The 27,385-nt window shown below is 42.8% G+C and overlaps 1 protein-coding gene across 1 annotated transcript in view; it reads right to left on the reverse strand.

Annotated features, from left to right (window-relative positions):
- Nucleotides 1-27,181, reverse strand: part of PKD1L1 (polycystin 1 like 1, transient receptor potential channel interacting) — an 884,746-nt gene extending 857,565 nt beyond the window's left edge. The window contains exons 1-4 of the mRNA XM_075316120.1: nucleotides 27,082-27,181; nucleotides 26,637-26,757; nucleotides 2,166-2,318; nucleotides 606-787 (exon numbers count right to left, since the gene is read on the reverse strand). Coding sequence (XP_075172235.1) covers nucleotides 606-787; nucleotides 2,166-2,318; nucleotides 26,637-26,757; nucleotides 27,082-27,181 — 556 coding nt within the window. The remainder of the gene's footprint in view (nucleotides 1-605; nucleotides 788-2,165; nucleotides 2,319-26,636; nucleotides 26,758-27,081) is intronic.
- Between the last annotated feature and the right edge of the window lie 204 nt (nucleotides 27,182-27,385).

The raw sequence follows: 27,385 nt of genomic DNA on the forward strand, positions 1-27,385 counted from the left end.
CCAGGATTTAAATAAGCAGAGAGTTAGCAATGGAAACGCCCATTGCTCAACACACCTGGTCTATGTCCAAACCATTCCTGGCCACAAGAGGGAGCCTCCCAGCAGCCAAAGCATAACTGACATTCACAACACGTGCAGATTTAAACCTTCTCCACCTTCAGCGACCTTCCCACGTGGGACTGCATTTACAATAGTTGTGACTTACCCAACTCCACAAGATGAGCACATTAACCACTGTTTCTTCAAACCTATAACTCAGATAATCCCCTATTTGAGTTTTCTGTCTCTTCAGTTCTCTTAATCAGCAAGAACCAGAACTCACAGAGCTGCAGCAGATAATACAGTGATTTTCTGAAAATTACATTATGCATCCCATTAAGTGAGTAACTGCTGGAATCAGGGTTTCGGTCTCTATATAATGCTACTCTTGAGTGAGGTAGCAAAACCCTGATGACAAATTCCTTTAACAAGGCAAAATTGTTTTTCTTTTAAACAATCTGAAGTTGCAGTTCTAACTAAAACAAAGGTTTAAAACAAACAAATATTACCCAGAATAAAAATTTGTATTTTAGCCAAAGTTAGTGAGCTTCACTTTTTGAATTTACCTTTTGTCCTCTCCAAGAAAGAGGCCAAAGATCCCGAAATTTCTAAATTGAAAGCCTTCCCTATTTGCATTTGGTCATTGTGAAGAATCATGTGGACATCGTTGATATAAGGACCAGCACTGGTGAAAATGGCTACCATTCCTCTTCCATCACCATACGGCAAGCACACAGTTTCTGTACACCTAAATAAATATACACAAAATATAGAGAATAAAGATGAAACAATGGTGCTCTAAATAGAAAACTCTGTGGGGTGCACAGAGAGGTATATTTGAATGTTATGGGAGCATCAGGTAGAAGGCAGGGTCACATTAGAACATGTCATGTAGAGAAGAGACTAAAATAAAGTACCGTATTTTTCAGATTATAAGATGTACTTTCCCTCCCAAAAATTTGGGAGGAAAATGAGGAATGCGTCTTAAAATCCGAATATAGCTTACCGGGAGGTGCAGAATTGGCGCAAAGGCTGTCTATGCAGGCGGCCAGCTGCCTCTCTGTGCGGGCAGCTCTCTCTGCGACCGGCTGTCTGTGCAGGCAACTGGGTGCCTCTCTGTGCGGGCAGGTGGCTGGCAGGCTGCCTGTCTGTCTGTGCAGGCGGCCGGCTGACTGCCTGTCTGTGCGGGCGGCCGGCTGGCTGTGCAGGCTGCGGTGGCTGTGTTGGCACCAGAAGCTGCTGTGGCTGTGCGTCGGTTGTTCCACATGCTCTGGCTTCAAATGATGGCACCCTGAGTCAGTGCGTGCGCTCATGGATCTCTCGGCTGAGAGCTCCATCTGCGCACGCACAGCTCCGGGCACCATTTCTTTGAAGCCTGGACCACCAACAGAGCATCTGGGACACCAGCTGCACCGGCCTGCTCCACGCAGCCACCTCAGCTTCCGCTGCCAGCATAGACCCACCGCTGCCAGCACAGACCCCACCGCTGTCAGCACAAACAGCACCACTGCCAGCACAGACCCCACCAGCCTCATGTGACTCCACTCCACCACCGCTGCTGCCCCCCCTTCTGTAAGACAACACCGGAGTATAAGATGGACTCCATTTTTTTAACCTTTTTTTATCTCTAAATTTGGGGTGCATCTTATAATCCGGAATCCGGTGCATCTTATAAAACGAAAAATACGGTAATCTACCACACTTCCTATAGAGAACAGAATGGTTTCTAGTAAAAATTGAAGGAAAAAGAAGGCTAACACATGAACAATAATACACTAGCACTCTAAAAAGATAAACAGACTGGTGTACACAGAGAAATTTATTTTGATGTTAACGCAGCTGTAAATAGTAGGCATGGTCTGCGTTAGAAACCTGTTAGATAACGAAAAAACTGAAATAAAAATAAAAATTTCCTATTAAGGAAAAAGTGGTTTCCAGAGAAAATGTTCAGAATAAAGGAAGCAGACACAAATAGTGTAAAAAACTTAAATCATATAAAATAATATATAAACGCTCATAGAATGTACAGGTGTTCAATTTGTTATTAGTACATAAACGGTAACAATTAGGCTGATGTATTATACATGACAATGTTTCCTTCCACAATTACATATGAAGGTACATACCTAGGTGTACATTTACTTTCTGTATTTTCCCATATTTCATTAATTTTTGTACCGTTAATATTAGAACTAAATAAGTCATAGTTGGATTCTTCAAAAATACTTGAGTTGGTACACTGGCAATCTTTTTCATTTATTCGGATGGTAAATTCAAAGCTAAAATATGATATGAGAAAATAGTAAATTAATTGCTAAACAACATCACTTTTACTTGTAATCATATTAATCCCTTAATGACGGAGGCAATTTTGACCTTCATGACCAGGCCAAATTTTAGAAATCTGACCAGTGTCTTTTTATTATGTAATAAGTCAGGAAAGCTTCAATGGATCAAAGTGACATATTGTACTTCTTGATAGTGGTAAACTTGGGATAATATTTTTTGCATTTATTTGTGAGAAAATAGGAAATTTGGCAAAGTCTAAAGTTATATCACAAGCTCCCAATGCAAGTCTATGAGAGCCAGAATGTGCTCCATTAAACACTGGAGCAGCGGGAAAAATTACAAACTGCAGAAGAGCAACAGGACCGATGCTGATAACAGATGACATTGTTCTTCTGCAGTTTGGGTTTTGCCAGCTGCTCCAGTGTTTCATGAAGTGCATCAGAGGTCACAACATAATACAAGTCTATGAGAACCTCATTCTGGCCTCGTTTTTGCTCTCACAGACTTGCATTGAAAGCTTGTGATATAACTTCTGAATAAACAGCCAGTCAACAGCTGCGGTCACAACATTGCATTGCGAGATCAGAGTGATGCCAAAAAAAGGTGAAGATGATGAAGAGTGAGTATAAGACTAGGGACAGGGGACTTAGACTTAAAGCAACCCTCCAGTGGTGAAATAAAAAAATACCACAGGAGTGGTGCTTTAAATACAATGCAACTACTGTCTGTTTTGCTTTGACCACATAGGTTAAGAAGACTAACTAGCCCTGTGCATGACATTTTAATATGGCTGTTTCCAAATCTGGTTTAGAATTTAGTATTTACTTTTGCAGTGTAATAGTGATCATTCATGTGGGTTGTACAAGCTTATTACTACTCTGGTATAAATTATCTGACTTATAAATAAACATTTCAAAAAAAGGGTTTTTGAGAGCCATAATTTTTATTTTTCCATTAACAGAGTTTTTAATATTTATTTTTTTAGTGAGATTTTCATGAGTACTATTTTAGGGTACATACTCCTTTTTGATCACTTTACTCCCCATCTCCGTTAAATACCATGATAATTTATAGTCTAGTTTAGCGAATTATACATGTGAATTTTAGAAATGAGGGGCAATCTCTGGCATATGTTGGAAAACTTAGATACAATGTGAAGGATAGGGGAGCTGTGCCACACAGGTGCTGCTCTGCTTCATTAACGGTCCCACGGCTGTGTGTGCTTCTTTGTGTAGGGTGCTAAGCACTTACTTGCTCCTGATGGACATCATCCATCTCTCCATCCACACTTGCAGAAGCTGCCGGACAGAGTTCACACCATACCAGGGTCTCACTAACACAACAGTATTTACTTTCAGTTATCGGTTGCATAGCAGACAAGTTGTTAAATGTTCTTCCTGTCTGACTGGGGTATTCCTTCTTTTTAGGACTAGTATAAAAACACAGTGGCAGCCCTCCTTCCATCTATAAGCTTCCACTATGGGTGCAGCGGCAGCTTTACCGTTCATAGTTAAACAAGTCAAAATCCATACACTTTGTGGCCCTTAACTTAGCCAGAGCCCAAACAGCTGCCCATCCATAGCAGGAATCACGCAACAGTCCTCGACCCCTATGTGTGGATGACAGTTTATTCTTTCACACAACACTGGCCAGGTATGAATACTGGTCACACGGGGCAAGATCCATGGGGCAAAGAACGTGTGCGAAGTCCAGGAGCAGAAGTCCATGGCAGAAGGCATGCAGCTCTCCCACCGTTCAGTCCTGCAATTTAGCAGAGGGGTGAGCAACATGTGCAAAACAACTTGAGGAGGGAGAAAAACAATTAACTTAACTTCAGACACTCTGGGCCAACTTCTTCAGGGAGCTGAGTCTCCTAACACGCCTCCCCTTTTTCAGGATGCAGGACATTCCTGATAGACTCCCTGCAACTAGCACAACTGGGGGGTGCTGCGGAGCTGGCTCCTCTCACAGAAACTTCAACTCTTTTCCAGGCCGGCTTCAGACCCAAGTAACTTCGAACTCAGTCACCTTCACGGCAATGGCTGAGTGGGCACCCTGGGCCACGTTCATTACAGCTGGCACTTCTTTGGGATCACACCCGGCACTCTTGGTTGTTGCAGACTTTGATTACTTGTCACGACCACAGGGCTTCAGCACTCCAGGAGCGGCCACTGCAGTTGTCAGTTTAGGTATTGAGTCCCAGTCTTTTCGGGAAACCTAAGGTTTCAACAGGCTCCTGGCTGTAGCACCTCCTCTTGCTGCTGCAGCCACTTTTCCCAGGCCACATGCTCAGGGCTTTTGCTGACCAAAATACTGAGCCACCTCCCTTTACGCTCAGGCCACGCTCCACGATGGTCCATCGCTGTCTTTTTGCTCAACAATGGTGCCGGCCTGCTCGGCAGTGGGACTATCTCTTCTTCCGCTTGCTCTCCCCAGGGTGGGGACTCTTCTGGCTCCCCTGCCCGTTTCTTCTCGGTCACCGTCAGTTCCCCATCAGCTTGCAATGATGGGTTGCACCTTTCTCTTCATCATGCCCACTAGAGGTGGACACAGCTGACTAGGGGGCGTCTTCTTACCAGTATCTTTGGCACAGGCAGAGCTGGTCTTCGTGCTCTTTTCCAGCCATAATGCTCACAATGGGCATGGTTTCTTCTCTTTAGTGCGCCATTATCCGCCATCTTTATCTTCACAGCCATCACAGTTCTTTTAGTTTTAGGCATCTTCCTGCATTTACATTCGTCTTGACATGCTGGGAACTACCTTGCTCACAGCGCCACTTGAAGGAAGGGGGTGCTGGGCTGTACTAGCACCACTCTCCTTCATTAATAGTCCCCAGTCTGTGTGTGCTTCTCTGTGTAAGGTATAGAGCACTTACTTGCTCCTGAAGGACACCATCTATCTCTCTGTCCACACTTGCAGTGGCTGCCGGACAGAGTTCATACCACACCAGGGTCTCATTAACACAACAGTCTTTATTTTCAGTTATTGGTTGCATAGCAGACAAGTTGTGAAATGTTCTTCCTCTCTGACTGGGGTATTGCTTCCCTTTAGGACTACCATGTAAATTCAGTGGCAGCCCCCCTACAGTCTACAAGCTCTCACTATAGGTGCATTGTCAGCTTCGCCGTTCCCAGGCTACCGTATAAGCAGGGGCGACCTCTACTTTCTTTGTCAATACCCTCAGAGTGCTTCACATGGGTTTAAGGTACCCCAGGATCTTTCCATCTTCCTTGATCCAACTGCCCTGTCACGCAGCCTGCTGGAATGAACCTTATGCTCCAGACCTTCCAGGATTGGCATCAGGTTTTCAGGACCAATTTTGGCACCGAGGCACTTTTCCTGCTAGGCAGAATCTTAACTGAATTAATCTCTCTTTTGTAACTAGGAAGTCTCTTACTCTATTCAACACTAGTTCCACCCCCCAGTGGGCTGGACATAACATGCACTGTTTCTATTACTAACAAAGTCCTTCTACATAACATTCTTATACTTTACATTACTCCCTATAAATGGCATCCTAAACCTTTTCCTCACACTATATTCTACTTAACCTTCCCCACTCTGCTATCTGACTAATACACTTCACTACATATTGTTAACACAATTATATCACCACCCTGCCGGCCACCCTCCTACACAATGCAGACCAGGAGGCCACTGTTAGGCCTGACCAGTGCCAGGATGATTACGGTCGCAGGGGTTCTGATCGCGACAGGGGCCACAGATGCCGATACAATTCAAAGCAATGATGAGAGAGGGAGCAGGGCACTCCCTCTCTCATCATTCTTCTGCTGTGTCTGTGGCACTTTGAAGTATCAGCACAGCAAAGCATGATGAGGTCACTCCTGCACACCATTATGCTGAGATGTGCAAAGTGGCAGAATAGTGGATACACTGAGGAGACCGGAGCAGCAGAGGAATGCGAAGTATTTATGTATTTAATCACGGTGGCCAGAGGACTATGAGGGTGCATTAAACGATATGGGGGCTGTATAATACTATATGGAGCTGCATAATACTATATGGGGACTGCATGATACTATATGGAGGAATATAAGGGCTGCATACTACTATATGGTGGAATATGGGGGATGCATACTACTATATGGAGGAATATAAGGGCTGTACACTACTACATGAGGGTTGCATACTACTATATGGGGGCTGCATACTACTATATGGTGGAATATAGGAATTCATCTATTCATGCCTAAGCTCACTTGATTTTGTTTGTCCTGGATAAACTAGCCCTAGCCTGGGCATCTCTATGCGAGCATCATGATCAACTCCAGACTGAGAAGCTGAGATGAGCTGGCTTTTTCTTTCCTCTAACCTTAAAATAATGTTACTTATAACACAAATATAATGTACAGCAAAGAAAAAAATGGATGGAGTTATATACCAGGATGGTATACAAAGATATATGCATGGGAGGAGAGAACTGGGTCCTGAGGGAATGAGGCTCTTTCCCTCAACACCCAGCTTTCCCATGCTCTGCTATACATCTTTCCCTCTGCACCCAGCTTTCCCTTGCTCTCCTATACATCTTTAAGCTTTCCCATGCTCTCTTATCCCTCAGCATTTCCTATACTCTGATATCCATCTTGACCTTAGCATCCAGTTTTCCCATGCTCTGCTATACATCTTTCTCCCAGCACTAAACTATCCCATGTATGCCTATACATCTTTCCCTCAGCACCCAGCTTTCCCATGGTCTGATATCAAGGGTATGCTGGATGAAGAGGGAAAGATGTATAGTAGAGCATTGAAAAGCTGGGTATTGATGACAAGATGGATATCAGAACATGGAAAGCTGGGTGCTGAGGGAAACAAGTATATTGGCATACGGGAAAGCTGGGTGCTGATAGAAAGAGCCATGTTTCAGCATAATTATCCTGTACCCCGAGGGGGGAGGGGACAGGGGGCCCAGGTCCAAATTTTGCACAGGGGCCCTTCGAACTCTATTTACACCACTGGGCCTGACTGCAATATTCACCTGTCAGCATTTTACATCTCATTGTCTAATCACTTAAATGGATCTGAAAGGAACCCAGCTATATAGCAATCAGGTTCCAGATGCTGATCTTGTTGGTAAGCAGCAGTATCCATGCTATCAGTATGATCTATGTCCAGTATATTTATCATAGCACACAGAATAAGCCACTTTCCTGCTGTCCTCCCAATTTTGATAACCAGCCAAGATAAAGTCTCACAGCTGGGGGCTGGTATTCTCAGGCTGGGAAGACCCACATTATTGGGAGCTCCCCCCAGTCTAAAAATATCAGCCAGCAGCCACCCAGAATTGCCACATCCATTAGATGCGACAGTCCCAGACTTTTCCTGGCTCATCCGATTGCCCTGGTGCGGTGGCAATTGGGGTAATAAGGAGTTAATGGCAGCAGCCCATAGCTGCCACTAAATCCTAGCTTAGTGATGGCAGGCGTCTAGGAGACACCCGATCATCACTAAGCTGTAAGTGAAAGTAAATATACACAATCACCCAAAAAATCCTTTATTTGAAATAAAACACCAAAAAACACCCCTCTTTCACTACTTTATTAACCCCTAAAACACCCCTCCAGGTCCGACGTAATCCACACGAGGTCCCATGTCACATCCAGCTCTGCTACATCTGACAATCACAGTGAGTGGCCATAGAACCTGACTGTTCGCTGTGAGGGTCAGGCTGCAAGTGAAGTGAGCCACGCGAGATCAGCGGTGACTTCAGCTGTCACTGCACATCACCTGACTGAAGTCACCGCTGATCTCGCGCTCACTTCAGTCGCGGCCAGATTTGCGGTAACAGGTGGAAGACTCCAGCTATCACCGCACATCACCTGACTGCAGTCCTCTACCTGTTACTGCAAATTAGGCCGCAGCTGAAGTGAGCCGTGCGAGATCAGCGGTGACTTCAGTCAGGTGATGTGCGGTGACAGCTTCAGTCCTCCACTTGTGACCGCACATCAGGCCGCGGTTGAAGTGAGCTGCGAGATTAGCGGTGACGTCACTCATGTGGTTTGCAGTGACAGGTGGAGGACTCCAGCTGTCACCACACAACACCTGAGTGACGTTAGCGCTAATCCCGCGGCTCACTTCAGTAGAGGCCTGACAGGTGAAGGACTCCTGCGTTTTTTTAGGCCAAAAACGATGCTCTTTGTAGTCACCACAAAGATAAAAATGCGGCATCTTGGTGGACACCACAAAGATAAAAACGCTGCATCTTTGTGGTCAAAAAAAGATGCGGCATGCACACATAGCCTAAGTATCCCTTTTTATATGTCCCTGGGATAGTAGATCAAAAAATGAGCCCTTGGTGAGAAAACAGTGGCCTTTGAGGAACACATGGCAGTATGAGAAAATAATGTAATCGCAGAACCATTGGTTGACAGGAATTAGGTCATTTTACCACCACTGCATAATAAATTAGGTTTACTGAAGCAGTTCATAAAGGCTCAAAACAATGAAGGAAGATGCTTCAACTACATCTGCAGATAATTTCCAGCACTGACCTTGGAGAAGCTAAAGATGAGTATTTTTGATGGTTCTCCAATCAGAGGACTTATGAAACAGCCACACTTCAAAGATTCATTGAACCATGATGAGGCAGATGCATGGTCTTCTTTCACTATGGTTATACAGAATTTTCTTGGGAACTATAAAGCAGATAATTACTCTGAACTAGTAGAAAGAATGCTATCTTTTTTCTGTCATCTTGAGTGTACAATGAGTACCTCCACAGCAACTTGTACAGTTTCCCAGAAAACCTTGGTGACCTATCTGAAGGTTGAACAATTCCACCAGGATTTAAGAACTATAGAAGAAAGATATCAAGGACATTAGGATACCCACATGATGGCGGATAAATGCTGGTCTTTTCAAAGTAAAAGAAAGGAGGAACATCCAGCTCTTCAGGCGAGGAAAGCCATGGTCTTTATTTCAGCATGCAGACAACGGATGACATGACCAGCAGAGCACTACACGTTTCAGGTGAAACAATCACCCTTAATCATCATGGCATCATGATTAAGGGTGATTGTTTCACCTGAAACGCGTAGTGCTGTGCTGGTCATGTCATCCGTTGTCTGCATGCTGAAATAAAGACCATGGCTTTCCTCGCCTGAAGAGCTGGATGTTCCTCCTTTCTTTTATTTGCAATATCGGGCTGTGGCAGTGCCTGTCCGTGCTCCAGGGAGAGGCCAGGAGTGAGCATGTACACGGTGAGCTGATATACATAAATTGGGTTCTTTTCAAAGTGATTGCATTGTTGCAACTAACAGCAAGAAATCTTTATATCACTGCTTTTACGAGTCATCACAGTAAGTGAACAGTGTATTAATGACAACTTTTTATACATGTTTAATTCTTATTCTGTTATGTAAATTCTTCATAAATAAAAGAAATCTACATTTCCTCCTTGTTTTGATAACCAGAAGGAAAAAATGATAATGTTTAGTAGACATCAGGTCTAGTGTTTAATCGGTCATATGTATATACATAGGGTAATCACATCTCGTTAACTAGAGCTGATGGAAGAAAAATAAGGGTAGATTTAGAATCAACAAGAAAAACTAACCAAAACACAGGATATAATATTTTTTTGTTTCCCCGTGCTATTTGTATAGATTGACTGCAGTTTTCCTGGAGATGTATGCATTAATTAGAGATTTGAGAGCTTTGTCGTTAGGAAAATTACTGTTATAATACTGTCATCTTTTAGGCTATGTGCGCACAGTGCGTTTTTCGCGGCGTTTTTGCGCGTTTTTCGGGTGCGTTTTTGGCCTCAAAACTGCAGGACTTTGCTTCCCCAGCAAAGTCTATGAGTTTTCATTTTTGCTGTCCGCACACATCTGTTTTTTTTACCTGCGTTTTTGAGTTAAAAAAAAAATGGACATGTCAGTTCTTTCCTGCGTTTTTCTGCGTTTTCCGCCCATGCAATGCATTTGAAATACGCAGCAAAAGGCAGAGATCAAAAATGCAGCAAAACGCAGCCAAAAACACACCAAATCGTGGCAAAAACGCATGCGTTTTTTGATGCGTTTTTTCGGCGCAGGTGCGATTTTGTGCATTTTTAGCGGCCAAAAACGCATAAAAACGCAGCGTCAAAAAGACGCAGTGTGCGAACCTAGCCTTACTGTGCACCATGGTTGGGTGATGTCCTTCTGTATGGAATGATTGCTGATGTCATGATGTGATTACTTTTCTATGTACATTTCTCTGTTGCATCTATTGTGTTACCTCTACAGATTCTTATGGAATCCCAGAACATGCAGACTTTCTCTAGGTTTTTTTTCTCACTTGCGTAGTTTTATTATGTAAGTTGTTTTGTTTTTTTATTTTAATGTGAATGTTATCAAAGTTTTATGGAGTCATTATATAATTTGGTTCTAAAGTGTTTTCTTTCATACACCTGACATAATTAAGTCAGTAAAAATACTTAATTATGTATTATGTAGTTTTATGTAAACTTAGACTCGTATTTTTTTGTAATTAGCTTTTCATTTTATTTGTATAGTAATTATTTTTAAAAAGTACTGTTTCTGGTAAGTGAATAGCATTAACCTATTTATGTCCTAGGATGTAACTATATGTATTAGGTTGTATCTGTCCCTTTAATGTCAGCCTGTTTATGTAAGGCGAGCCTGCACTATTCCTCACACGTCTGCTGATCTGATCAGCAAACATGTGCAGCTAGCAGGCGTGGGTGGATCTCTAATTCACCTGCGCCTGTTAAATATTTAGATTGCATTGTCAAACTCTGACACATGATCTCATGCACTCTGGTGGGGGATCGACTGTTCCCTGACGCCATCGGCACTTCTGTGACATGATCACAAGGCGCCAGTGGGTTGTCATGACAGCGTAGGGTCAGAGCATCAACATTCACATGAGAACAGCATTTCTGCTGTTCAGAGAGATGATAAAGCACTGCTCTAATCAGGAAAAGCGATCAGACAGTACAGTCATAAAGTCCAGTAAGAGGACTAGTACAACCAATAAAAAAAATGTAAAAAAAGTTTTAAAAAATATAAAAAAAAAAACAAAAAATCTAAAAGTTTAAAATCACATTCCTTTTTGTCCCATTGAAAATATAACAATAAAAATACACATATCGTATCTCTGCATTCAGAAATCCCGATCTATCAAAATACAACATCAATCTGATCGGTAAAGGGTTCAATAAAAAAATCAAAATGCCAGAATTTAATTTTTGTGTTGCCGCAACATTGCAATAAAATACAATAATAGGCATATCAGAATATCACATCTACCCAAAAGTGGTATAATTAAAAACACCAGCTCAAGACAAAAAAAATCACCACTGAGCCCCAGATCAGGAAATTTGAGAACACTACAAGTTTCAGAAAATGGCAACAAAAGCGCAAACTTCGGAATTTTTTCACCAGTCAGATGAAAATAAAACTATACATGTATTTACAAACTCATTGCCAGGTCAATTTTACCATATAGTGAATATGGTAAATAAAAAGCCCAAATAACAATTGTGCAATTGCACTTTTTAAGTACTTTGACTATACTTTAAATTTTTTCCTGTTTTCAAAAGTACAACTTGTCCCACAAATAAGAAGCCCTGGTATGGCTATGTTGATAGAAAAATAAAAAAAGATATGGCTCTTAAAAGCAGGGGAGAAAAAAACAAAAATGGAAAATCACTAGGTGGTAAAGGGGTTAATGTATTTCGGTTTCACTCTATCCACAAGAATATGCATAACAGCAACACATTTTGTAAACCTATTGCTAGAATTCACCTGTCTGAAATTTTCAGGACACAATATTGCTTAGAACACACGATATGACATCTTTATTAGGAAAATGCACCTTTTTCCAGACCTCTTAAAATACCACTGGAGTTCATGAAGATTGTGTTTTACAACATGCCGTCTTAATAGCATCAAAAACCATGTTCAAAGAGTAATGTTATAGTAATTCCAACAGGGTTTAAGTTGCAAAAGGGGCAAAAGCAATAACAAAATCTTTGCTGCTTAATCAGTCTACAAGAATAGATGCATTGTTTCTCAGCATTTTGAGAATGTCTTTTTTGTGTTGCTATTACATTGATATGTACAAAATCTGCTTGCTACTTTAGAACATTTAAAAAAGATATAAAAAAAATCTAACCCATGAAAGTTTTTTTTTAACCCCTTAAATCATTTATATTGGCTTATACAGTGCTGGCCAAAAGTATTGGCACCCCTGCAATTCTGTCAGATAATACTCCGTTTCTTCTTGAAAATGATTGCAATTACAAATTCTTTGGTATTATTAACTTCATTTATTTTGCTTGCAATGAAAAAATACAAAAGAGAATGAAACAAAAATCAAATCATTGATCATTTCACACAAAACTCCAAAAATGGGCCAGACAAAAGTATTGGCACCCTTAGCCTAAGGCTATGTGTCCACAGTAGAATGTACCTGCGGATTTTTCTGCATGAAAATCCGCGACTTTCGCGGCAAATCCGCACTTGCGGATTTGCCGCGGATTTACCGCGGATTTACCTCAGATTTGCCGCGGATTTTGATGCGGATTTTTTTTTTTTTCCCCATTCTATACCCAAAATCCGCACCAAAATCCGCAAAAATAATTGACATGCTGCAGATTTTTCCGGATCAAAATCCGCGGCAAATCCGCCGCGGAAAAATCCGCAGCATGGACACAGCATTTCCAAAATGCCATTGAAATGGCTTGGAAGTGCCGCTGCTGCAGATTTTCGGTAAATCCGCGGTAAATCCGCGGCAAATCCGCGGCAAAATCCGCGGTAAATCCGCAGCGTGGGCACATAGCCTAATACTTTGTTGCACAACCTTTAACCATCAATTAACCAGTAACCATCAATGAGTTTCTTACAATGCTCTGCTGGAATTTTAGACCATTCTTCTGTGGCAAACTGCTCCAGGTCCCTGAGATTGGAAGGATGCCTTCTCCAAACTGCCATTTTGAGATCTCTCCACAGGTGTTCTATGGGATTCAGGTCTGGACTAATTGCTGGCCACTTTAGTAGTCTCCTGTGCTTTCTCTCAAACCATTTTCTAGTGCTTTTTGAAGTGTGTTTTGGGTCATTGTCCTGCTGGAAGACCCATGACTTCTGAGGGAGACCCAGCTTTCTCACACTGGGCCCTACATTATGGTGCAAAATTTGTTGGTAGTCTTCAGACTTCATAATGCCATGCACACGGTCAAGCAGTCCAGTGCCAGAGGCAGCAAAGCAACCCCAAAACATCAGGGAACCACCGCCATGTTTGACTGTAGGGACCGTGTTCTTTTCTTTGAATGCCTCTTTTTTTTTTCCTGTAAACTCTATGTTGATGGTTTTTCCCAAAAAGCTCTACTTTTGTCTCATCTGACCAGAGAACATTCTTCCAAAACGTTTTAGGCTTTCTCAGGTAAGTTTTGGCAAACTCCAGCCTGGATTTTTTATGTATCGGGGTAAGAAGTGGGGTCTTCCTGGGTATCCTACCATACAGTCCCTTTTCATTCGCCGACGGATAGTACGGGTTGACACTGTTGTACCCTCGGACTGCAGGGCAGCTTGAACTTGTTTGGATGTTACTCGAGGTTCTTTATTCACCATCTGCACAATCTTGCGTTGAAATCTCTCGTCAATTTTTCTTTTCCTTCCACATCTATGGAGGTTAGCCACAGTGCCATGGGCTTTAAACTTCGCACCGTAGACACAGGAACTTTCAGGTCTTTGGAGATGGACTTGTAGCCTTCAGATTGCTCATGCTTCCTCACAATTTGGATTCTCAAGTCCTCAGACAGTTCTTTGGTCTTCTTTCTTTTCTCCATGCTCAATGTAGTACACACAAGGACACAGGACAGAGGTTGAGTCAACTTTAATCCATGTCAACTGGCTGCAAGTATGATTTAGTTATTGCCAACACCTGTTAGGTGCCACAGGTAAGTTACAGGTGCTGTTAATTACACAAATTAGAGAAGCATGAAAAAAAACGAAGGAAGATAAGAACAAAACCAAAGAAAAAGAAGTGATGGTGAAATATAAAGGTTTTATTTAATAAAGTGCAAAAAATTCATAAAAACATGGGAACAACTATAGGTCAGATACAAAGAAGATGGGGTTAAAAAATCAGAGATGAACTGCACAAAATATGACAGAACATAGAAAGGGCCCCTCCCCTACGCTGCACGACCCATCGTGGTGGGGATGTAATACATAGGAACGTGAGTGATATCAGAGCAAACCTTAATAGGAAGAGTGTGTGATATAGGGAGAGTCAGAATTCCCCTGGAAAAAGCGCTCCTGCAGCGAAACGATCATTGGGGGGACCTATCTCCTGCTCTCTGCGACCCTCTACCACTAAATAGGTAATTACTGGAATCTGCATTTTTCTCCTGTTATTTTTTCAAAACATATCCACATCCCAGAGTCACCACTAGTCTCATTATTTCCCATACCTAAATGATTTCTGGTGGTAGTGCACACGTGATAGATACATCTCACACGTGTCTGCAAACCTTACATTTCAAATCATGTCCTGATGCATGGACTGGTTATTTAACCACTATATAAAGAAAACAGTATTTAATCTGCGAACTGTGGTACTTTAAATTCCCAACCCATGCATTATGCCATTACCTCCTTTATTTTTTTAAAAAAAATTCATTCTGACTCTCCCTACATCACACACTCTTCATATTAAGGTTTACTCTGATATCACTTGCGGTTCCTATGTATTACATCCCCACCACGATGGGTCGCGCAGCGTAGGGGAGGGGCCCTTTCTATGTTCTGTCATATTTTGTGCAGTTCATCTCTGATTTTTTAACCCCATCTTCTTTGTATCTGACCTATAGTTGTTCCCATGTTTTTATGAATTTTTTGCACTTTATTAAATAAAACAATTTATATTTCACCATCACTTCTTTTTCTTTGGTTTTGTTTTTATCTTCCTCCGGTTTTTTCATGTTTTCTAAAGAATATACCCACCGAGGGATCACTAATCAGTGAGTCCCTGGTGTCATACTTAACCCCATTATGGCCAGTTTGTTCCTGTGTTTAAATTAGAGAAGCATCACATCATTTTTCAAACAGTGCCAATACATTTGTCCACCCCTTTTTTATGTTTGGTGTGGAATTATATCCAATTTGGCTTTATGACAATTTTTTTATTTTTTTTCATTGAAGACCAATTAAATGAAGATAATAACACCAAAGAATTTGTGATTGCAATCATTTTCAGGAAGAAACTGAGTATTATCTGACAGAATTGCAGGGGTGCCAATACTTTTGGCCAGCACTGTAGGTCATAGGAAGCTGAATTAAATGATACTTTGATATCTGCGATCTGACAACTAAAGGGTGCTTTACACACTACGACATCGCTAGCTATACGGAGGTAAGGAGATGTTCGTCGCTCCTGCGGTGTCAAACATAGCGATGTGTGCTGCCACAGGAACGAGGAACAACATCGCTACTTACCTGACAATGATTTTTTTAAATTAAATGACGTCTCCAAAGCAAACGATTTTTGTCTTTTTTGCGATCATTTTAGGTCGCTCCAGCCTGTCACACACTGCTACATCACTAACGACGCCTGATGTGCGTCACAAACACCGTGACCCTGACGATATATCGTTAGCGATGTCGCAGCATGTAAAGCCCCCTTTAGTCCAGAGAAAATAATGTTTTTTCTTATAAGTAAATAAGTTGTTCTATGATTTATGGGCCAGTGTCATGAGTATAGATAAGTGAACCTTTCAAAATTCAGTTCACCGAGACCTATCGAACAAACACTACGTTCACCGATCTGTTTACCGAACCATAATCTGAACATTGTTGAACCTTTTGGAACCCTGTTGAATTCAATGGGAGGCCAAATGTAAGGCAGAGAAAACACTTTTAGGAGGTGGTCAAAAAGCTCCCAAAATAGCAAAAATACGTTTTACAGTGCAGCACCACTGTTTTGGCCTAACCAATAGCTTCCTAAACTACTGACATAAGAAATATAGAGGTGCATGAGAGACAGGTGTAGGGCTGGTGCTCCCATACCCCTGCCAGTACAGACACAACTTGGAGACCCATCTTGGAGTATTGCCATTTAAAAAAACATTCAGGCAAACAGCAGGAGAGTGGCATCAATTGCCCCCACATTTCAAAATACAGTATGCTTGCACAGCAGGGAATTTTGGTCCATACAATATACATGATGTGGGCTGGCATTTTAATTTTAAAAAATCAAATGATGCACGAGTAACAAACATAGGCCTCTTGCTCCCAGAAGCCTGGCACTACAGACAAGACACAACATGTAGACCCATATTGGACTCTTAATATTTAAAAACATTGCAGCCAGACAGGACAGTGGCATAAATCCCCCCCATTTCCCCATAGTGTGCTTAAACACCAGGGAAGTATGGTCTGTGCAACACACATTAAGTGGGCTGGAATTTTAATTTTAAAAAATCAAGAGACGTATGAGTGACAAACATAGGCCTATTGCTTCCATAACCCTGGCACTACAGAAAAGATGCAACTTGGAGACCCCTATTGAACTCTTGATATTCAAAAACATTGCAGGTAGGCAGCAAGAAAGCAGGACAGGGGGCATCAATCCCATCCCCCATTTCCCCATTGTGTGTTTGCACACCAGAGAAGTATGGTTCATGCAACACACAAAATGGGCTGTCATTTTAATTAAAAAAAATCAAGAGATGCATGAGTGACAAATGTAGGCCCCTTGCTCCCAGAACCCTGGCACTACAGACAAGACACAACTTGGAGACCCATATTGGACTCTTAATATTTAAAAACACTACAGGCAGACAGCAGGACAGTGGCACCAATTCCCTCCCATTTCCCCATAGTGTGTTTGCATACCAGGGAAATGGCAAAGTATCAAATTGACAGCAGGCAGTACTAACAATACTTTCAAAAATGGTTGACTGGCTAATTGGGAGCAGGCAGTAATAAGGATCAATAGCTAGTTAGATTCTTCACTGCCAACTCTTTAGCAGGCACTGAAAAGTAGTTATCCTTATTTCTATCATTAAAGGGAACTTGTCGGAAGAAATGTTGCTTTAAATCTAAAAAGTTTCCCATTCTGCAGCTCCTGGGCTGCATTCTAGCAAGGTTCCTATAGTTTTTGTGCCCCCTTTTAGACCAAATTAAATACTTTATAAAGTTCTACCTTTTGGTATGCAAATCTTCTAAATTATCCATGGGGGCGGGCTATCTGGTGTCCGTTACTGTCCCTCCTGCCGATTTACGCCGTCCCCCAACGCTCCATTTCATACTTCAGGATGCCGCCCAGTGCGCCCGTGGTCCCGCGCATGTGCCGTGTGACTGTACCGGGACTGTGCACTGTGTGCACAGTATGACCGCTGGTGACGTGTTGTGCAGGCACGAGATTATGGGCGGTGCTGTGATTGTCATCAGCAAGTGCCCACCCATAATCTCGTGCCCGACCTTTCCCCTCTGCCTCCAGCGTTCTGCGCAAGCGCTGGCCAGATGACCCGACGTTACCTCTTGTAACCGGTGGTGTCCTGCTCCGCTCATCCCATCTATTACCTGCTCCAGGGCAAGATGGGAAAGAGGTGAGGTTGGATTTTACTGGTTACCCAGATAGTAAAGCCACCTTGAACCTCCTTTCTCTTTGTGTTTGATGGCCACGGTTGCATAGGGATATTGTTAATTTTGTATCTACCTGTAGTGTTTGTAAACGTTCTAAAACCTACCATTGGCTATACCATGGGCTCATTTATCCATGGAGTTTATTAGTGACCTTTTTTGTCCACTGGAAAGACTGTCATTTTTGTGGTGGTGGAAAGGTTTAGTAAAATGGCGCACATCTTTGCCTTACCCGCTCTTTCTAACACTGAAAGTTTAGTTCAAGTGTCTGTCTCTAATATCTTAAAGCTCCATAGGGTTCTCTCCGATGTGGTGTCTGATCAAGGGACATAGTATGTATCTAAATTTTGAAAAGTACAAAAAAGGAACAAAACCGCTCACCACTGCAGAGACAAGCCTGAATATATCCTCCTATTAGTCCCCTCTGGTCCGGCACGGATTACGGCAGCAAGCCGGGAAGATAATAGAAGAAAGCAGTGGAAAAAATCCAGCTGGACTCCAAAGGGATAAATAAAAATGCTTCTTTATTTGTATCAACTCGATTAAAAATATATATCCATTTCTCAAGTAAAGACACCGGCTTGTTCACACTGATGCATGGCAGATGTATACTACTACGCGTTTCGGCGGAACGGCTTCCTCAGGTCACTCAGAGTGTTAAATCTGATCTCACTGTATAGCTCTCTACCAGCATGAGAGCAAATTGTCAGCCATTACATGTGTCACACTGGTAACATCTCTTTTCAGTTAAAATAGACTCTGGGGGCAGATTCTCATGCAGATCAGTGTCCGGCCTATAACCTGGAACAGATCATTTACAGTGGGTATGGAAAATTTCAGACACCTTTCAATTTTTTACTCTTTGTTTCATTGCAGCCATTTGGTAAATTCAAAAAAAGTTCATTTTTTCTCATGAATGTACACTCTGCACCCCATCTTGACAGAAAAAAAAAATCAGAAATGTAGACATTTTTGCAAATGTATTAAACAAGAAAAACTGATAAGATAACTGTGGAAAGATAAGGCGCAAATAGGGTCTTACCCGGTATACACGTGGAAGTGAATACTGGCAAGTACACTCACCTGGTTCGGTTGTGCCAGTCACAACCCCTTTCAAAGCATGTAAATCACGATGTGATAGTGTGGGAGGCAGCGGTCCCGCGGTGATGAGGCAATTCAAAAAGTGTAAGAAAGCAGGTTAATATACCGCGCCACACCACAGAAGCCAAAAATTGTTAAAAGTAAATCCCTTTTTCTTTATTTTCACAGGTCTACGCGTTTCAGGGACATATCCGTCCCCTTCCTCAGGACAATGTACAGAAAATACTATCTGATAGTATGACTATATGACTATATGATAGTATTTTCTGTACATTGTCCTGAGGAAGGGGACGGATATGTCCCTGAAACGCGTAGACCTGTGAAAATAAAGAAAAAGGGATTTACTTTTAACAATTTTTGGCTTCTGTGGTGTGGCGCGGTATATTAACCTGCTTTCTTACACTTTTTAAAACAAGAAAAACTGAAATATCACATGGTCATAAGTATTCAGACCCTTTGCTCAGACACTCATATTTAAGTCACATTTCCTTGTAATCCTCCTTGAGATAGTTCTACTCCTTCATTGGAGTCCAGCTGTGTTTCATTAAACTGATATGACTTGATTTGGAAAGGTACACACCTGTCTATATAAGAACTCACAGCTCACAGTGAATGTCAGACCAAATGAGAATCATGAGGTCAATGGAACTGCCCAAGGAGCTCAGAGATAGAAATGTGGTAAGGCACAGATCTGGCCAAGGTTACAAAAGAATTTATGCAGTACTTAAAGGGAACCAAACATCAGGATTTTCGCATATAAGGTAAAGCCAGTGTAGTTCTGGCACTATCAGGCAGATTATATACATACCATTAGTGGGCAGCTAGGATTTTTAGCCATTCAAATCCAAGAAAGGGAAGTTTAAAAATTCGGCAGCTTTTTGATTGACAGTTGCACTAAGCAGATAATATCTGGGAGGGTTATGCACATGATTCCCGCCCCTCCGCCGCCTGTTCCCCCCTCTCTCTGGTTCTATGGTAATTTTTCTTTTCAGTAACATGGTGTCGGAGTTGGCGCCTGCACATAGCACTTATCTCTGGCACCATCTTTTTGAAGCCCACCTTACCCCCTGCTGTTCTAATCTTCTGACTGAGAGTGCGGCGCATACGCCCTCGCATCCTCTGCTCTCTTGTGACCGCGGGAGCGTGCGCGGTCACAACAAAAGACAACAGCTGATCGGAGGAAACCGTGCAGCCCCAAGACACCGGGTTGAAGAAGACAAAAGACCAGGATCGTGGAGGTGTGAGAGGGAGTAATAAACATTGAATACCTAAGTGTGTCTGTGTATTTATTTCTAATAAAGTATTTTTTTCTCTGTGTGGTCTTTTTTTAATTCTTTATTGGAGATTCTTAATGGCCGGGTCAAACTTAGCCTGATATTAAGAACCTCGGGCGAAGAAATTGGGCGAAGCCCACGTTTTATTTTAATTATGTCATGAAATTCATTAAATAATTAAAAAAAAAGGCTTCCCTCTATTTTTCGTTCCCAAGAGAGTACAAATAGGCAGCTGGGGGTTGGGGGCAGCCCGTACCTGCCTGCTGTACCTGGCTAGCATACAAAAATATGGCGAAGGCCATGTCATTTTTTTGTTTTTTTTTAAATTCAATAAAAAATGCGTTGGCTACTGCTGCATTTTCTATTGCTAGCTAAAGGTAACCCAAATAATTAAAAAAAACAAAAATGACATGGGCTTCGCCCAATTTCTGTATCCAGCCAGGTACAACTGGGCAGCTGGAGACTGGAATACGCAGCCCAAGGTGGCCCAAGCTTTCTGGCTCCGCCACTGCGAATTGCAGTCCGCAGCTGCCCCAGAAAATGGTGCTTTGATAGAAGCGCCATCTTCTGGCACTGTATCCAACTCTTCCAGTGGCCCTGGTGGCAGGTGGCATGCTGGCTAATAAGGGGTTAATACCAGCTTTGCTTTACCAGCTGATATAAATCCCGAGATTCTTAATGTCAGGCCAAGTTTGACCCGGCCATTAAGAATCTCAAATAAAGGGTTAAAAAAAAAGACAACACACAGAGAAAAAATACTTTATTAGAAATAAATACACGGACACACTTAGGTACTCCATGTTTATTACTCCCTCTCACCCCTCCACGATCCTAGTCTTCTGTCTTCTTTAACCTGGCACTGGCACGGTGTCTTGGGGCTGCACGGTTCCCTCCGATCAGCTGTTCTCCTCTTCTGCTGTCACTGCACGCGCACCCATGGTCACAAGAGAGCAGAGGATGCGAGGGCGTATGCGCCGCCCTCTCAGTCCAAAGATTAGAACAGCAGGGGGTAAGACCGGCTTTAGAAAGATGGCTCTGGAGATAAGCGCTATGTGCAGGCACCAACTTCGACACCATGTTACTGAAAAGAATAATTAGCATAGAGCCAGAGAGAGGGAGGAACAGGCGGCAGTGGGAGGGTAATCATATGCATAACCCGCCTGGATATTATCTGCTTAGTGCAACTGTTAATCAAAAAGCTGGCAAATTTTTAAACTTCACTTTCTTCGATTTGAATGGCTAAACATCCGAGCTGCCCACTAATGGTATGTATATATTCTGCCTGATTGTGCCAGTACTGCACTGGCTTTACCTTATATATGGAAATCCCGATGTGTGGTTCCTAAGGGCACAGTGGCCTCCATAATCCTTAAATGGAAGAAGTTTGGCACCACCAGAACTCTTCCTAGACCTGGCCGTCCAGCCAAACTGAGCAATCATGGGAGTAGAGCCTTGATGAGAGAGGTAAAGAAGAACCCCAAGATCACTGTGGCTGAGCTACGGAGGTGCAGTAGGGAGAGGAAAGAAAGTTCCACAAAGTCAACTAACACTGCAGCCCTCCACCAGTCGGCCCTTTAGGGCGGAGTGGCCCAATGGAAGCCTCTCCTCAGTGCAAGACATATTAAAGCCAGCATAGAGTTTGCAAAAAAACACATGAAGGACTCCCAGACTATGAGAAATAAGATTCTCTGCTCTGATGAGACGAAGATAGAACTTTTTGGTGATAATTCTAAGTTGTATGTGTGGAAAAAAACAGGCACTGCTCATCACCTGCCCAATACAATCCCAACAGTGAAATATGGTGGAGGGAGCATCATGCTATGGGGGTGTTTTTCAGCTGCAGGGACAGGACGACTGGTTGTAATTGAAGGAAAGATGAATGCGGCCAATTACAGAGATATCCTGGAAGAAAACCGCTTCCAGAGTGCTCTGGACATTAGACTTGGCTGAAGGTTCACCTTCCAACAAGACAATGACCCTAAGCACACAGGTAAAATAACAAAAGAGTTGCTTCAGAACAACTATGTGACCATTCTTGACTGGCCCAGCCAGAACCCTGACCTAAACCCAATTGAGCATCACTTGAGAGACCTCAAAATGGCTGTCCACCAACATTCACCACCCAACCTGAGAGAACTGGAGAGGATCTGCAAGGAAGAACGGCACAGGATCCCCAAATCCAGGTGTAAAAAAGTTGTTGCATCATTCCCAAGACGACTCATGGCTATACTAGCTCAAAAGGGTGCTTCTACTCAATACTGAACAATGGGTCTGAATACTTATAATCATGTGATATTTCGGTTGTTCTTGTTTAATAAATTTGCAAACATTTCTACATTTCTGTTTTTTTCTGTCAAGATGGGGTGCAGAGTATGTACATGAATGAGAAAAAACTTTTTTGAATTTACCAAATGGCTGCAATGAAACAAAGAGTGAAAAATTTAAAGGGGTCTGAATACTTTCCGTACCCACTGTATGTATGAGAAGAATGTGGGTTTCTCTGGAATAAGACATTGGATTGCAAATATCAATGTACAGTGTAACCTTGCTTAACGAGAACAATCCGTTCTGGGACTGTGCTTGTTAACCAAGTTACTCATTCAGCAGAGAAAGATTTCCCATAGGAAATCGTTGCAATGCTGACAATTCGTTCCACAACTAGTTAAATGTCCCATCCTGGTCCCCTATTCTGTCATTCCACACACGTACAAACACGCACAAACACATACAAACTCACACAAACACACACAAACACATATGCACGCACGCACATGCACATATTATATGCTCACCTTATCTTCCGTTCCATCGCCGGTCTCCTGGGACTTGCTGTTCTCCGGTGCGGGCCGTGTATCGGGTTACCATAACAACGAGGGAGGAACTTCCTGCCAGAGTGCTGACGTCAAAGGCAGGGCCGCTTGCCTCTGATTGGCCAGCGCGCTGCCTTTGAGTAGCGGTGACAGGAACCAGGAAGTTCCTGTTTCGTCGCTATGGATGCAGATGCCTGGAGTGGAGCGGAGCGGCGCACTACAGGACCCAGGAGACCGGCGATGAAACGGAAGGTACACATATTATATGCTCACCTTACCTTCCGTTCCACCGCCGGCCTCATGGTACTTGTAGTTCGCCGCGAGCACGTCGCGATGTACACGGGAACTACAAGAACCATGTGACCGGCGGTGGAACGGAAGGTAAGGTGAGCATAATACTGTATGTGTGTACGTGCGTGTGTGTTTGTGTGGACTGCAAGTGCGGGTCAAAGCGCGGTGGATGGACGAAACCGGAAGTGTATGAGGTGAGGATTTTGCTCGCACAGCAAAGCTTTCTCGTAAAGCGGGTTACAAATTTACAGAAAACTTTGCTTGTTAAACGAAATTCTCGTTAAGTGGGTTACTCGTTAAGTGAGGTTCCACTGTATAATTTTATTCAGCTTTCTATGACCAGCATGCCCATATAGATTACTTAAGAGGGTGCATTGTACTGACAGATATCTTTTAACTCCATTACTTAACCTTTTATGCTTTCGTTTTTCCTCCTTTTGCCCCAAGAGCCATAACTTTTTTTGCTTTATACTTTTTCTGTTGACAGCCAAATGGCTTTCCTTGCGGAATGAGTTGTAGTTTTGAATGACCCCATGTAATGTACTAAAAAATGCAATAAAAAAAAAAAAATAAAAAAGGCAATTCTGCCATCATTTTTGTGTCTTATTTTTAAATCATACATTGTGAAGTAAAAAAGACCCAACATGATTCTCCAGTACAATTACTGTTTTGTTATTTTAGTGGAACAAAAATTTCTAATGTTTGTAACATAAAAATATTTTTGGGGCATTTTTAGAGACTTGTAACTTTTTAATTTTTTTTCTCCAAGAAGCTGTGTGTGTGTGTGAGGGCCTGTATTTTATGCACTAAGCAAAACTAAACAGCCAAAAAAATGTAATGAAAATGCTTCGGGAATGTTAAATAAATGTTAACAAAAATTCTTTGGCACTAGAATTTGTTTCCTTCCTCCCTGAAGAGACAATTCAAAAATTCTTTGGGACAGAAAAAAACAGTCAGCTTGAAAAACTTGTTTTTGACTGGTGAAAAATCTAGTGTGAACATACCTTAACTGAACAAAATAAAAAGAAACTGCGACCAAACGTCCTGATTGTAAGTGAAAGAACATATGCTTTATTGATCAAAAGGTGAATATACCATGTGCATTAAAATCATTGAATACAAAAAAGGAGACCCAATATAGATGATGATGATAGACAGACAGATGGTAGGCATAAGTAACAATAGATGCTTAGAAAAATACAGTACAACAGTTACTAAGGAACTATGTGATATCCTGATTTTGAGAAAAAGCATAGCAATTAATTGTGTGTGGAGTACTGTATAAAGGCTGCTTTACACGCTGCAATCTCGCTGCGTACCCGCCCCCATCGGTTGTGCGTCACGGGCAAATCGCTGCCCGTGGCGCACAACATCGCTCTGACCCGTCACACTACTTACCTGCCTAGCGACGTTGCTGTGACCAGCGAACCGCCTCCTTTCTAAGGAGGCGGTTCGTTTGGCGTCACAGCGACGTCACTAAGCGGCCGCCCAATAGAAGCGGAGGGGCGGAGATGGGAGGGACATAACATCCTGCCCACCTCCTTCCTTCCTCATTGCCGGCGGCCGCAGGTAAGGTGAGGTTCCTCGTTCCTGCAGTGTCACACATAGCGATGTGTGCTGCCGCAGGAATGACGAACAACATCGTACCTGTAGCAGCAACGATATTTGGGAACTGGACAACTTGTCAACGAGCAACGATAAGGTGAGTATTTTTGCTTGTTAGCGGTCGCTCGTACGTGTCACACGCAAAGACGTCGCTAACGAGGCTGGATGTGCGTCACGAATTCCGTGAGCCCAACGACATCGTGTTAGCGATGTCATTGCGTGTAAAGCAACCTTAATGTGACATCTGTGATGCCCTCGCAAAACCAGGTAGTCACAGTTAGGCCCCTGCATAACACCTTCCCTCATTAGGAAACACACAGCCAACTAGAAAACCCTAGTCACCCCCCCCTTAGGGAAAGAGACACACCAGTGGGCGTGACCAGGCGGTTTGGACACGCCCACCCAGGGGTCCAGACAGCCCGGGGTGGGAAAACGAGTAGTTATAGTGAGAAAGCTTTAGAGTTCAGTTTGGAGAGGAGTGTGGGCTGGAGCTAGGGGTAGCTCCAGCAGTGAAGTCCAAGTTGAACGGTAGCAGGGTAGGAGCCCTGGTGCCACTGGCTAGGAGGCAGATGGTGGTCTCCGACAGCAGGAGATGGGAAGACGGCTCAGTGGAACCGAGGTGGACCGGGACAGGGTTGTAGCCCGCCGGTACCGACACGGGGAACTGACCTGGAAACCATAGCACAAAGGGGGGTGCTCGGACCCTGAGGCCAGGACCTGAACCAACTGGAGCTGGTTAATTAACCGATTGAGGCCAGGAATAGAGGTCCTGTCCCACGCAAAGTCCCTCATAGAAGACAACAGCCCAGCAATTAGGGATAAGAGGTCACCGCCAGAGCTCATAGATCCCACGGGCCAGTGTCTGCGGGCACGGCTCCTTAGGCCACATCCAGCCGGGAGCGGACTCCTGAGTTTCACACTAGGAAAGTTCATCTTACATGCAGCAGTGCAGGAAAAGGATAGAGACCACCAGCCGGGTGGGGGACCAGAACGCAACCGGCCACGGCACCGGCCACCATCACCTTGGTTTACCATAGATTTGTGTGTTTTACTAACAGTGAGTACACCAGCACCCTCTGCGGTGGCCTTCCCCTGCACACACCAACCGGGTCCCGGGGCCACCATCCCTGCCCACGGAGGGGTTAACAACTTGCTGCACAACATCTCCCCCAGGTGCCCCGTAACAGCAGCAGTGGTGTCCCACCTCACCACACATCGTGGGTGGCGTCATGAACTTAATACGGCCCAGCCCGTACATATATGTCCCCCCATTTATTCGGCGTGTCTGCAAGACCCCCGGGTCCGGAGATCCTCGAGCCACCACCCCTGAAGGCCCGGATCCGAGCAGCGCCGGCTGCTGGCACGGGGGCGGCACACATCCTCTTATTGACTGTTGTACTGTATCTTTATAAGCAACTATTGTAACTTATGCCTACCATCTATCTGTCTGTCAATAGCACCTTATATGGTCATACTATATTATCATTGCAGTATGTCTTGGGTCTCCATTTTTGTATTCAAATATTTTAATGCACATAGTATGTTCACCTTTTGATTAATAAAGTGTATGTATCTTACCCTGTGGGTTTTTTCTCTCTTAAATGAACAAGGAAACTTACTTATTCTGAAGGCAAAATCTGGAACAAGCCGGTAAATTGCCAACATGAGATTGCAAAGTCTTGTATCCATCTTCTTGAAAATTGAGCAGGCTTTGATTATAGCATCCTATATACCAGCGATCTAAAAAAAAAAAAAAAAAAAAAAAATAGATGAAATTGTAAAAATATAAAATTGTTAAACTATATGGTATATATCTGTCTATGATCTATCTATCTATACACCTAGTAAATTAATAGTACACACATATACACTACAGTTCAAAAGTTTAGGGTCACTTAGATATTTCTTTATTTTTGAAAGGAAAGCACATTTATTTTCAATGAAGCTAACAATAAATTAAACAGAAATACACTCTATACATTGTTAATGTGGTAAATGACTATTCTAACTGCAAAAAGTATGTTTTTTTAATGCAATATCTACATAGGTGCATAGAGGACTAACCACCACTCCAGTGTTCTAAGTCTATTGTCAATTCTTTATTCACTTGGCAGTATGCTTCTAAGTATCTCTTTATTATATATTCTGGGATAGATTTACTCATGATGATCTTTTTTTTATGATATCCGGATGTTTTACCTTTCTTCATTAATATTGGAAGCTCTCAATGCAGACACAGTATCCCCCTGGACTTTTCTCTGTGAACCCCTTTGATTTACAATCATTAATAGGGACACATGTCCATAATAATATATATATATATATATATATATATATATATATATATATACACACACACATATTTCTC

This window comes from Anomaloglossus baeobatrachus, chromosome 6 (assembly GCF_048569485.1).
Source record: "Anomaloglossus baeobatrachus isolate aAnoBae1 chromosome 6, aAnoBae1.hap1, whole genome shotgun sequence".
Taxonomy (NCBI): domain Eukaryota; kingdom Metazoa; phylum Chordata; class Amphibia; order Anura; family Aromobatidae; genus Anomaloglossus; species Anomaloglossus baeobatrachus.